General features: G+C 46.4%; 1 protein-coding gene across 1 annotated transcript in view; it reads left to right on the plus strand.

Moving 5' to 3' along the window:
* The first annotated feature begins 7,134 nt into the window (after positions 1-7,134).
* The window catches only part of SGPL1 (sphingosine-1-phosphate lyase 1), a 47,995-nt gene continuing 41,010 nt past the window's right edge, over positions 7,135-14,119 (plus strand). The window contains exon 1 of the mRNA XM_087766765.1: positions 7,135-7,406. Within this exon, the coding sequence (XP_087622891.1) occupies positions 7,191-7,406 (216 nt within the window). The 5' untranslated portion in view covers positions 7,135-7,190. The remainder of the gene's footprint in view (positions 7,407-14,119) is intronic.

Genomic DNA, 14,119 nt, shown 5'->3' on the forward strand with positions numbered 1-14,119 from the left:
AAAAAAGAGCTGCCAGAAGCATTGTGGGGTGGAGAATTTGCCAGTTTGCCTTGCTTTGGGAGGGGGATGCTCAGAAAGCTGCTCTGGCCCTTGCTGAACCATCCCTTCCCACCAGAAGGAAAAGGGGAAGAAATGGTTGCTTTTAAAGGAAAAGACGCAGAAGGGGGAAGGGGGAAAACTGCTTTTCCATCTTTTTAGTTAGAGACTGGGATTTGCAGCCTGAAGGCTCAAGTTACTTAAAGGGCCAGGCTGGAGGGGGATGGGGAGAGCCTGCTGATGGGTTGGACTGTGAACACTATTACCCCCCCAAAAAACAGCATGGGAAAGGGTTTAGAAGATGGGTGCTTTGCTGGTTATGCTCCACACAGCCTGTTAACCCCTTGGCTCACCAAACCTGCATTTTTTTTTTTTTCCAGGCATGATCTTTCTGATGCTTAGTTTAATTAGTTCCTAAAGACACTATAGACTGCAAAGGGTTAAAGTCCCTACGAGGTGGTGATGGAGTGGCTTGGGGTCCTGTGAAGTCTTTTTCCCAAAAAGAGCAGGCAAGCAGGAGAGAGCAGGGCACATCGCACCCTTCTTGTACAGGGATCTGAGAGGCAGTAATGTCATTATGGAAGCGATCTGTGTATTGCAGCGGGACCAAAACCCAACGGGTTTGGTGTTATGGCATTTTCAAGGGCATATCTTCCAGCTCTGCATCACCAGTGGGCTTTTGTGCCACTACTGTGACTCAAAAAGCAGGGCAGATCCAGCTGTGAGCTACCTAGGGAAAGTCCAGCTATAGGTTTCCCATATGTAGTGTCTCCACTTGGTGCTCTGATGGTCTTTATGGACAAATATCCAATTTTTAGATTGAAGCCTTTCCTTCTCTTTATTATTGTCTTTCTTGCTGGTCCACCAGCTTTTCATTCAACAGTTTCTTTTTGAGTGACGACCATTAGGGCTGTTCTTGAGACAGCTGCTCAAGATGTACCCCACAAGGTGTGTCACCATTAGTTGGGAGAGTCTGCCTGCATCAGCTTCTCCTCCTGGGGTGCATGGACCTAGGGGACTTCTGCTCTGCCAGCATGCACTGAGAGAGCAAACCACACTGGGGATGGACGAAAGTCCTGCTGAACACAGAAAGCTTTAGCCCCTTAGCTAGGGTGGGGAAAAAAATGAAATATTTAAAAGAGCAAAGTGGCTGCTCAGGGTCTAAGTCCCAAAAATAAGGTCCCAGAGTGTTTGCTGGTTGCAGCTAAACACACTACCTGGAGAGGAAAGGCAAACAGAAATAGCTTGTGGAAAAGACCCTGCTGATAAGGAGGCTTCAAACTGGAACTGAACTTTGGCAGGCTTCCTTATTTAGACTTGGCTGCTGAGTCCTTCCAGGACTGGGATGTGGGAAGCCGACAAGCTGCCACCTGCTTTCCTGTAGGCAGCTCTGGACTGTCGATTTCTACCCTTTGGGAAGTCTGGGAGACAAAATCATGGGATAGTCACTCGGCAGAGTTTTCCCAGTGGTCCCAAGGAAGGGAGTTTATCCACTGCCTGTGCTGCCGGGGATGAGCTGCTGAGCTGCCGCTTGAAATCTGCATGGGAGGTGTCTTGCTGTCATTTCTTGATCTCCTCTGTTATAATCTCGTCCTCATGACAAGATGGCAATGGGCAGGGAAAGCAGTCACGTAGCTGGAAAGTCACCAGGGATGGGATTTATCTCTGCGTTCCTACGTCAGGTCTCTAGACTAAACCAACCATCCCAGATCCTTCTAAAGACAGCGGAAAGAGAGAGGTGTCTTTGGAGAATGCTATGTGCTGCTTATCTTGGGCACTGCCTTACTGTGACATTAATCTCCCTCTGATGGTATTTATTTAACTCCGTCAATTATGTAGGAAATTTAATACCTCGCTCAGACTTTGATGTGTAACTTTGAATCCTGCTTTCTGATGTGCAGCTTTGCCAGTCACTGCGACAACTTCTCTGCCTGGAGAGAAAACTCCCCCGGGTTTGTTAGTGCAGGAGGGGATGCTGGGATGCACAGTGAATTTCAGTGCCCGTTTTCACCTGGTTTCTCTTCCTCTGGACCTGGTTCTTGCTTCTGTCTCTGGGAGAATCTGTGAAAGAGTAAAGCAGAAGTTGTCAGATGTTTTATCTTCCTGGTGCTCGTCATGAAAATGGGCAGATGGCTTCGCCTGTTGCTCAGTGTTGCTGTGTTTGTCCACTCCGTAGTGACTATAGGACACCGTGGCTGTGGGTCTAGGCAAAGGCACTGCTGCCCCGCATCACTGCACGGTTACCCATACTCTGTGCTTTCATCTGCGTACTGCTCAAGTGATGGGATAAACATCAGTGAGCTTTGAATCCATCCTGCAGCTGAAACAAAAGAAGGGGAAATAAAGCATTTGTGCAAGATTAATTTCACAGCATCCCCTGACACATCTCTTCCCAGGCGCCGGTCCTTCCTCCGTACATGGGGGAGCCCCAGAGCATGGCCTCCCCCAGCCTCCCGCTTGGTTCTCTGGACTGGCTCTGCAGGTACCGGCTGGGCTGGTTGGTGCGGATCGCCGGACGCCAGATCCACTGTGCTCCCCCGTCTCTGCCCCCATCACCTGTGGCTCAGGCTGGAGGTTGGTAGCTGCAGGCTCCAACAACCCCAGAACGATGCTCTTATCAGTAAGAAGAGGGCAAAGTGGAAACAGAAGGAAGCAGGTTTCCACTGTTGCATTAAAACGTTTGATAGTAGCATCATAATCTGATCCTCTTTTCTGGACCTTCACTTTTAATTTCCACTCACTTCAAATTTAACCAACTTTTATAAGGCCTCCAATTTGCTAAGCATTCTTCCTAAACCCATCTGGGGCTGTTGTGCTCTTGGAAAAATGCCTTATGAAACTTTTCAAACCCACAGACAGATGCATGGCTGTGTTATCAAGATTATTCTCATACTAAATTTGAAACACAGCACTATACCAGCTACTAGGAAGAAAATTAACTCCACCCCAGCTGAAACCAGGATAATGGCCTCAAAAATGGCACTGCTGAAATCCTGTGTGCTCCTCCAGCCCCTCATGTATCATCCAAGGGAAAGGTGATCTCCCATTTCCATCCGGGCACATCCTGCTAGTGCAAAACCTCTTCTAACAAATTAAATTAATGTAGTGTGGTCAAGGATACCTCTTCATCATTTCACTTTCTTATTTGGACACTGTGCTGCTGTCTAAGTCTAGGTTCCCTTGGAAGTGACCTGGTAGCAAGCTTTACAGACAGAATGGGGATGCCAAGCCCCCCACTCTGGTCTCCAAGCCTCATGGTCCAGGTGGTCCTCACCACGCTGGCCAGCTGTGAGCAGCCACTGCTGAATCGCCAGCGGGGAGTCCGGCTGCAGGACCTGACGTGGCAGCTCTAAAACCTGTTGGCAGGAGAGCAGAGCAGAGAGGGTCAGCGTCACCAGGTCACCGTGCCCCAGGGTCAGAGAGGCACACGGGGACCTTGCCACTGAGGTTTGTCGTCAGGGTGGACTTTGGCAAAGGGTAGTCAACCTGTCCAGAGGCTGAACTCACCTAGATGAAAGCAGGATGGAGGCAAAGGGGACTATTGCATCAAAGCCCATCGACTGCAAGCCCCAGTCCATGGGTGTTTTCAGGGGATTTTCAAGTGCAGATTCTCATCAAAAATGTCTGGTGGAAATAATGAGGGCCAAACACTTATTACCCAGGGGAACACCAGTACCAGTGGCCAGTCTCTAGGCTCAGAGGCTACTGTACTGGGGTCTGAACTGGGGAGGTCGCTGCACCCTCTCAGGGATTTGTCAGCCCAGATCTTGGCTGGCTGGGGAGTTCCCAGCTCTGTTTCCAGTATCTGATCACCCTGGGGTGGATGGGAGGGTGGAAGGAAAGGCTCCCTAAGGGCTCTGTTCCTTTCCCATTTTTTTGTATGTGATCTTTAGTTACGCACCCACTCCAGCCTCTTATTATTCAGGAGTTTTTAGGAAGGACCTGGAAGCAAGTAGAAAAAAACTCCCACTGATAAAATATGCAGATAGTCCAGAGGGGGAAGCAGGAGATAACAAAGAGTACATAACAGGCCCCAGGGGTAAATCTTTAGAGGCTGACTCAGTAGAAAAGAGCAAAGGATGCCGGCTGCACTTCCAGAGCGGGGGAAATGTCATTCTCCCAAGGGATGGTGTGGCTGCTGCCAACCAGAACATCGCACAGCAGGTCACCTTAGCAGTGAGGATGATTCACCGTGGAGCAAATTGCCAAGGGAATCAGGGAGTGTTCCATCCCTCCGTAACCTCAAAGCCAGAAGGATGGTTTTGCTGGAACACATTCAGCAACGCAAGGATAACCAGGTGAAATTCGTCAGCTCTGCTAAACATGGCAGATGACATGATAGAATGACCTATAGTGGCTTTAAATCCCATTTGGTGCCACCCATCTTTTCTACTATGGACCAGAAGCTTGTCAAAGCAGGTCTTGCTGTCTGCCTGTCTGTCACAGCCACCTCAGCTACAGCTCTTTTCCAGCCATTCCAATCTCTTTTCCTTACCATGAGCTCTTGCTGCTGGAAGGGGAGAGCAGCTTGCCCTCCGCCAAGTGTTGTGTTGCACTTTGCTCCTCATTTGCAGAGGTCTCTCCTTCCAGCTTCTGCTCAAGTCCCTTCACTCCTGTCCCCTATCAGCTTTTCCACGCCCCGTGGTCCTCTGTGGTCCTCTGTGCCTTTGATCTGCAGCTGCTGATAAATCTTGGCCCATCTTTGCTGCCGTGCCTCTCTGGGGTGTTCGAGTCAGGACTGTGTCAGCTCAACTGTCTGCTGAGGCAGGACTGAGCTCGTGAGTCAAGAAGTGGAAAATGACTGTCAAACCAGTTCTTGGTTTGGCTCAAGCCCCTTCATTTTTGTTGCCAGAGGCATTGGCTTAGAGTGGTGAAGGCAGGTTTCCAGCACTGCAGGGAAGGGGTTCACAGGGCTCCAGAGACTGCGAGTTTGTACATGACAAAAGGATGCATGTTGCAGGGGTTCACGATTTTGGATGGGAAAGCTCAAAGCTTGGGTTGGGGAGCAGGATTCCTCCTGCTGCACCTTTCACTCTGAGCGAGGTGCTCTTTTACACTTGCCTTTTCCCAATGAAATTCCCAACAACCCTTGAAGTCCTGAAACCACCCCAAAACCCAGGACTTAAAAAAGTGATGGAGCAGCCTCCAACTGAATTTAATTGAGTTTTTTCTCCTTGTTGCATCCTCTCTTTCTCTCTTCCATTCTAAGCAACCTTCAGTGGCAAAGCTCCCCATCATGCCTCCCACAGCACCTTTTCCTGCCTTGCCACCTCCCTTTTTGTCATTGCAGCAGTAGAGAAAGCACTGACTCTGCCAAGAAGCTCCTTCAGTTCTTCCCTCTAAGAGAAGAGAGAAAAACTGAAGATGCATGAGCAGTTCCCACATAATTATACTGGTGGCACTTAAAAGTCTCCAAAAGCCCCGAGAGGAGAGATTTCCTCTTGTTTTTCACTCTCCTGTCTTTGCATGCTGTCACACCACCAAGCTGGTGCCACACCAGCGTTAGGACCTAGGGGAGAAGCTCTGTCCAATGCTCTCCCATGGATGGGTGAAACCAAACCCTCACCTTGCTAGAGAAAGAGCTGGGTAGAGAGCTGGGCTTGCAACAAAATGGTCTGGTGTGGGGAGTGAGGCAGGGGGCAGGCAGGACAGGACCTTCTCTGACTGATGATCCACCTTGCTCCACTTAATTTGGGTGCTTCTAATCAGGTTGCTTGCAGCAAACCAAGCTAACGGCATGATGAAATTTGATGGTGGTGTACTTAGTTAAATTTTCATGGTATTGCACTTGATTGGGAAACATGCAGGTGACACAGCGGGTCTCAACTGGGATGATGTGGCCTCCGCTGCTCGCAGAAGGTGATGGACCTTCGCCTGTCACCAGAAGAGCCCTTCCCAAGATGCTCTCCCTGCTGCACAGCAGGAGACAAGTGACACCTCTGAAACCTGACAATATCTTTCTGTGGTTCAGAGCCATTTCAGCTCAAATAGGTAGGGTAAGTTACCAGATCATAGAATCATAGAATGCTTTGTGATGGAAGGGACCTTTAAAGGTCATCTAGTCCAACCCCCCTGCAATTGGCAGGGACTCCTTCAACTAGATCAGGTTACTCAGAGCCCCATCCAGCCTATCCTTGAATGCTTCCAAGGATGGGGCACTTACCACCTCTCTGGGCAATCTGTTCCAGTGTTTCACTACCCTCATTGTAAAAAATGTCTTCATTATATCCAGTCTGAATCTACCCTCTTTTAGTTTAAAACCGTTACCCCTTGTCTTATTGCTACTGGCCCCACTAAAAAGTCCGTCCCCAGATGGAGGAAGGGACCTGGTAGCCCCTGATTTTGCCTTTACAGCCACATGTTTCAAATGTGAAGTCCATGCTCCCTCACAGGGTGACCATTGATGGGTTGTTTCCTTATGCAGCAGCTGAGCTGCTATCCTGCAAAGGTCACCAACAACTCTTTAAAGGCCAATGCTCAAGTATCTAATGGAGAAGTTAAATTGTCCATTCCCTGCCTAAACTATTGCGTCTCTAACCTGGACCATGCATTGCCTCTCTCCTCCAGGCTGGAGGCGACTCATCCATGGGAAATCACGGAGATAATGGAGAAATCTTGAAGGAGTGTCTTCTGCAGCCCCTTGGAGCTCCCTGGGAGCAGATTATGATGCTCTCCTCCAAAAGTGTGCAGCACTTTGAGTGATCAGAGGTAAACAGAGCCCTGCAACAGTTTCTAAACACCCATTCAGGTGTGCCTGACGGGTGCTTCCTTAGTGCTTTACCAATTCTTGTGCTTATGAACCTGTGCAGACTCTCCTCCTGCTAAAAGCTGTGTTTTGACACAGAGGGAGCCTTCCCTGCAGTGTTTCTTAGATGGGGAGGAGCAGGTATGGTCTGGGTGCCCTGAGGCTGCATGGGACATACTGGCCAGGAGGAGCCTGGGGGCCAAGTGTGTCCAGTGTAAAGCTGAGGGCACTAATGAGCCTTAACAGCCCTAAGGAGGCTCACCTGGGGCCTCTACCCACACCCATGGGCCCAGGAGCATATTTAAGCTCAGCCTCCAGCTTAGAGAGGTTTTTCAGCCTGTGCTGTAGTCTTGGTATCTGCTCTGTTTGCACTGTATCTGCTGTTTTTGGATGGACCCAAAGCTGCTTCATGTACTTGCTGTGTTGGCAAGTGCTGATGGAGCCTTTTATGAGGACCCAGCCTCAGATGCTTCCAGACAGACTCTGTTGGTGGGTGCACTGCCTGTACTGGGTCACCTTAGCTCAGCCCCCTGTGTTGCATGGGGCCATGGATCCTCCAAGGAGCAGTTATCATTCTGAAAATGTCTACCTCTTCCTCCTGCTTCCCCTTGCACAGGTCTCTGAGGTAGGTGAGATGTATCCTGTGACTCTTTGCTGTGCAATAATTTTTTGTTGGGCCAGGTATATTGGGCACCTGAGGTCTGGCTGTGCCACTCGAGTTCATCATATAAATGAAATGAGATCTGAGGAGCAATACTGTGCAGATTTATTTTTTTCTAGAAGACAAACAGCTTAGGACATAATATATGTTCCTGCAAAGCAGCCCGTTGCCTGCCTTGTGAGCAAGGGCAGGAAAGTATCTGACTAGTGTCTGTGTTACCTGTTTAAAAAGCAAACAATATTCAAAGACAAGCAAAAAAAACCCTCAGACACACTCAGGTAGTAATAGTAAATATTGGGCTTTCAAAGGTTTGGAGCTATTTTATTTGTGAATCTGTCTTATTTTTTCATACAACTCTGGTCTTGGACCAGCCCTTTTTGAGGTAGTTCACATAAGTTGGGTCTGGCAGCCAGAACTGCTCTCTTCTTAGCCTGCTTTTTAGGCAATTGTTTCCCAGGAAAAAAGTTAGATTATGCTGCCTGGGTGGAGGAAAGCAGTCAACACCAGTGATGAGTTTGTTATGAGACATATAAAAAGAGCTGCTCACCACCAACCCTGTGGAGAGACTTGCAGGTTGCCCGCGGCCCCCCCCCCCCTTGCATGGCACTGTCTGTGCACTTTGTGCTTTATTGTGTGGAGGTTGCTAAGCTGCATTTCTCAGGGCAGCAGCAAAAGCCTGCCTCCTTTTTGTCTTCCTTGTTTCTCCATTCCATTGCCTGAAATGGGCTGTGAAATAACCTTCAGGCTTGGCTCCTTCTGTGCCGTTGGTTGCTCACCATAGCTACATCTCAGGGGGCCTCAATAGATGAGGTTGGGGGCAGGGGGAAGAGCCTGGGCACAGCAAAGTGGTAGGAGTTGGGTTTACGTATCAATCTGAGGTCTCCTGAGGTCTGATAAGCCGAAGAAAAGACTTTGCTGTGTTAATGAGCAATGATATTTTGTGCAATTGCAGGAAAATAGGGCTGGGATTGACTTCAAGAGGTCACCTGGCCCATCTCCCTGTGGCTGGCTTTACCATGACGAATTAATGTTTGACCTCTTTGTAAAGAGCCTTTGGTGATGGAGATTTCTTAGTTCCTATAGTGAATTTATTCCAGTGCTTTACTGCTATAAAGATGTCTCATCTTGCTGCAATTTTACCTTATTGCTTCTAACCCTAGCCCCAGTTGACATGGAAAGTTGTTTCTTTTCTTCTTTAGGAGAGGAATTTGAAAGTGTCTTGGCTGCACCCCTATTTCCTTCCTCTCTCACCTCATAGATTCTGTTTTCCAGACCCCTGCTTTTTCTATATAACCCTTGGTAACCAGCTGAATTACAGGGTTTGGTTCCCTAGTTAAGGCTTTGGTGTATGCTTGTTTTTCTGCCTTCTGGGAGCTGTGGAGGAAGGTCTGGCTTTGAGAAGCCCATCCTGTTCCCTCTGCTCAAGCAGCTAATCTTGCAGTTATTTTAATCTCCCTTTGTGGTTCTTGTTTTGGACTTTGGCACTGATGTGAGGGCTTCCTTAGGCTAGTGCAAAGCACTTGCTGAAATTAAAAATATCTGGGAAATTTTTCCTTTTTTAACATTATAATGGTTTTTCCAAGTTGTTGAGATGTGACCATATTTGTTAAAAACCAACAGTGCAAATGCACATACATTTCCCCCCTCCCTAATCACCCCTGCTCCATCTTCTCTCTGCATGGTTCATTAGTTTGTAATCTCAACAATTGCTAGGGAAACATTTCTAATCTTGTCAATTGGCAATGCAACTGCTTTTTAATTTAGTTTTAAAATAGGTTTTTAAGTCAGGCTATGCCTATGCTATTGATTTGAATTCTTGATTTAGTAAGCTGCTGCTTAACAAGATCTTTGCTACGCTTCTTTAATGCCTTTCTTCAAGGGTCAAAGAATAACATTTACAGGGATGCAAGAAGTGTTGCCCAGGAGTTGTTTATAAATGTAGTGTATTAAGCTAGGTTTCTTTAAAAGCCGTTTTGTGTAACTTGTGCTCAGTGAAATTAAGGCACTTGAATTACTTTGGAAAATGGTCTATGTAGGGCCAGTACCCTCATGAAATGTCTGATCTGAGCTAAGCCCAGCAACATAGAGGAAAAGGCACAGGCTGAGCTTTGTTTGCTGTACACATGAAATCCCCCTGATGTGCCTGAAGCATGGTCCTCCTCAGCAGCTTTTCTTGTATGTAAATTAAAAGCTAAGAGCTGGTGCTCAGTACTTTGGGATCTAGCTGCATAACTGCAGAGGGGATGAGCTCCCTTATTGCAGGTCGAGTGGTGGAGTATCACCAGCCTGCAGCCAGATCACTTCTGGTTAAATTCAAGGCAAACAAAAGGATTTTTAGAGATGCTCCAGGTGGAAAGAATGTAAGAGAACAAAAATAGATTGGAGCATCACTGGCATAGTAATTGATATTTTACTGTTCCTCTTTTTTTTTTTTTAAAAATACACACAACATTAACTTTTTAACACAGTGTTTTAGGAGAAACACTATAGAAAAACCTCACAATCCTGCTTCTGCTTTCTCTGTTCAATTTTAGTGGGTAGTTTGCTTCATTCACATGCTTTATTCCTGTAACCAGATGGTTTCCTGAACTGAGGTCCCTTGAAGTGATCAAGCTTTCAGAAAGCCAAGAGCCTTCTTCTATCTGAGAGAAATTGGGTGGTTTTGATGACACAGCAATATGTTTTAGAAAAATCTTTAGAACACTGTGCACCTTTTTAGCCCTGGTGGTTGCTTCTTACTCTGATTAATACCAGGGGAGGAGATAGCTCTTAAGTGAGAGCTGCCAGGAGCTCCTCTGCTCGATGGATGCCTTTCTGCAAATGCTGGTAGTCATTTCATAGCATCTATTCTCCAAGACTAACGAGGAGATGCTGACATTGGGCTTGCAGAAGTTGGAGCATCCAGAGGACATGAAAAGCCTCATGTCAGTGTGCATTCAAGTCCTACTTGGCCATTAATTTTTCAATGTACGTGGTATCGTCAGCAATGTCTTTGTTTACGTGCTGGGATGTAACTACTAATTACTTTGCTGAGCATCCTGATGTTTAAAGCAAGATATCCTACTTACTAGCATAATCGCTGGCCAGATACAAGAGTAGGCTCCATTAACAAACACAACAGTGGCCAGAGAAGCCAATGCTGGGCTTGTCTTTCAGTTGCTCCTAATCTCTGCTGCCACTGAAAGCATCACCTTGTGGCATAGTGAGGATAGAGAACAAAGTCATGGGGTGGTTCCAGGGGGTGTCACTCTTTAACTGGTGTTTAAACTGATATTCCTCAGACATAAGGAAATCACAGAGGCTTTCCTGGCTCTGACATGTGCATCTTATTACCCATCAAACCACTGCTGTGCTCTGGTGTTGGATGTGGCTCTGAGAAAGTGAGAACTTGCTTTGAATTAAAATGATGCTTGACAAGCCTCAAGTGCAGCTGAAGGATCTTTCGCTTCTCTTTGGAAGAGATATGTGAGTCATGAGGCATTAGGCCAAAGCTTGCTGCATTTTATTTACATTTTTGTAATTGAACAAGGGGTTGATAAGATTGACAAGGAAGATATGACTTAGGAGCTTGTTAGACAGCAACCTCTAAACTCTCTGGGTGATTTAAAGAACAGTAGGGTATGAAGACTCTTTTCCGGTGTGAGATTAGAGTAATCAATAATAACATGCTCACTGACATAAAAGTCACTTCTTAAAAGCAATTTATCATTCATTGAAATGCAGGAGCTATGGTGTTTGACAAAGCCCCAGTGGAACAATGGAGAATATTCCTGACTGATTTCTCTTTCTCTTCTTGTGCCAGCAAAGAGCAATCAATCATATTTAAGGAAATGTTTTTTCCTCTGTGATCCCCTGTAGTTTGGGGGGGAACAGTATCCAGGGGCATTAATTATTTAATCCTCATTGCCTTCTTCCTCTATGTGTGAGGTCTGGGTATTGTGCTGGGAAGTGGGCCCAATATAATTTCTGGGCTGTATATTGGGACTTGGAGCTTGAGTGCCTGATTTTTTTTTAGAGGTTAACAGTGGAGACTCAGCTCCCTCTATGGTTAAAAGAGGGAGAGACACATTCCTTCAAGGGGTCTTTCAGTCCAGATTATGCTCTTCCAGAGTTTGGTATTCACTGTGTAGTAGATGAAGTGTTGCTGCCTCCTAAAATTGTGGTATAAATCCTACTCAAGGTGGTAAATCTTCCAAGTGTATGAGCTATGAATTGAATCATGCTCTTGGGCCAATACACCTACTATGGTATGACAAGAGATGCAAAAGCATTTGCAAATGAATAAAGAATAATTGGGACTGGTAAAGAAACACTGCTCTGCATTAAAAGACAATAGGTCTTGAAATGCCTTTGTATTGCACTGAAAATCTGGCAAGACATGGAGATTTTTACTGTGTTAAGCACTCTTGCCTAGGGGCTGCTGGAGGTGAGATGAAGCTAACACAGAGGAACTGCAAGTGCATGTTTTTTTCAGCCAGGAACCTGTATGGATTTGCTGCAATTATGAGGCTGTGGTTTATCAGACTAGAGGAGCCCCTTAAAGGATTGCAGAGAGATGCAGAGATGGGATTTTAGGTTTGCATCCTCGGTTGTTGAGCAAACGGCGGGGTCTGAAGTATCCAGATGCCTCTTAGCAGAGCTGGAAGGCATGATGTGGGCAGCAGTTCCTCCTCCATTGCTTTAGGGGCTTAAATTATAAAGATGAGTTTAGTGGCTTGGTCACCTCTGAGCTGTGCTGTTGTGAGCAGGAGAGCAAGGGACACCTCCAAAGGCAATGCAGCCCATTCATGGTCAGGAAGATCCTACTGCTGAATCTTCTCTATCAGCTGCAGAATGCTGCTCAGGCACTTCAGTGAAGTGGGATAAATCCAGGCTGTGGTTTCTGTGCCACACAGATAGCAAGGAGCAATTATACAGTCTTCTCAGGCTAATTCCTGCCATGGGGCTGTTGAGAGTAGTTTGCTGTCATTAGACTTTGGAAGGGGACCAGAAGTGCTATTACATGTCTATGCACCAAATATAGTGGTTGCAGCTGTGGCTGTGTTATATGAACAGGTCCCTTGTGAGGCTTGGAGATAATAAACTGATATGCATGAGCATGTGCAGATATGATGATAGAATACAGTTTTCCAAGATGGGGCTTACTGTTATAAACACGGGGCTGTTAGCTGACTTCCAGGTACCCATCTTGCAATCAGCTTTCTGGGACGTTTCACCATGCTGAGGCTCAATTTGCTGTGCCATATGGGACAGTCAATATTTTTTCCTTGCTACCAAATATGTTTGGTGTCAGCATGTGAGAGCAAAGAAACAAATACGGAAATTCTTTGATGCATACATGACACCTCAGAGAATTTTGGCCCTATTTGGTAAAAAGCATGGCTTTTAATTTCTGCTTGCTTGCCTTGCAAAATGCTGGGGTTTCTGTGTTGAAGGGGGGAGAGGTTGTTGCTTCTTTCACCCCTTCTTCCAGAGAGAAGCTAGAAAGCTTTTCACCAACAAGAAGCTCTGAAGAAATCAGTGGGAAACTGATTGCAACACTGAAAGAGCAAGTTGAAATTGCAAATATTACTATAGCCACTCCGAAGCCAGGACCACGAGGTGCTTGTTGCAGTAATCTAAATCTGGTTGGAAAGGCGCCTCTGGCAGGGAGCAGTGCCTCTACCTAGTCCTTCGCAGGCAGGATTTTCTCTGAATTTAAACAGCTGCTGCTGGAAAGGTGTTAGAAACTGTCTCAGTTGTGGTCTAATTGTCTGGTAACAGCTTGCATTGCTTTCCAGCCTGGACTGAACTTATTCTACCAATGGACCAGTAAGAAGTTTGTATCCAAGTATTTTAATATTTATTGGGCTAATTCAGTCCAATGGTAAAACTATTGCCATTACACTGGGAATTGTCATCTTCTGGATTTTACAAGTCTGGTTTATTTTTAAAGTTTCTTTTGTGACTACCAAGAACATTACCTGAGGTAATATTGAAAAAAAAAAAATACAAACCCAAAATTGTCTGGAGTGCTGCTAGTATGCTGCTTGGATGACTGACCAGAGCCAGTGTACAGCAGGATGTGGTAATTCATGGAATTGCTCCAAACTGGGCTGGATTCTGGTGCTCAGGGTGGTGAAACACTGTCAAAGTGCTTGTGCAAGCACCAACTGTTACAAAATAGTTGAAAGTGTGAGGATCTCATCTGAAGCTTGTCTGATGTGCCTTTGTATGTAGCCTGTGCTGCACAATTAAACTAGAATGTGATATAGTGATTCCCCAAGCTGTTTTAAGGGCATAGCACTGGAAAGCATCTCTCAGATGACTTAACCCAGACCTTTGAACTCTTGCAGCTGTGGAAGAAAGTCCAGGGTCAAAACCTGAGCTCTGCCAGCTCCTGGGTGCTCCATACAGAGACCTGAGGACAAGCAATGAGCCATGGGAGGAGAAGAGGGGATTTGTTAAGTGAAGTTCCCAGGTGACTTTTTGATTCTGTGGATGTTTCAGGCCCTGTTGCTGCCTTGAAAGGGTGAAGCTAATAAAGCAGATGTGCAAACAATCAATCCATCCCCCTGCTTTGGGTAAGGACTCTTTCAGCTTCCTGCACCCAGAGCATCCTCAATAGAGAGGGCAGCAATGTGGTACCAAAGGGCATCTGGGAATGTCTCCTAGCAGCAATAGGACCTTTAATTTTT

This window comes from Nipponia nippon, unplaced genomic scaffold (genome assembly GCF_047370975.1).
Source record: "Nipponia nippon isolate SJK-2023a ecotype South Korea unplaced genomic scaffold, ASM4737097v1 scaffold_3, whole genome shotgun sequence".
Lineage (NCBI taxonomy): Eukaryota > Metazoa > Chordata > Aves > Pelecaniformes > Threskiornithidae > Nipponia > Nipponia nippon.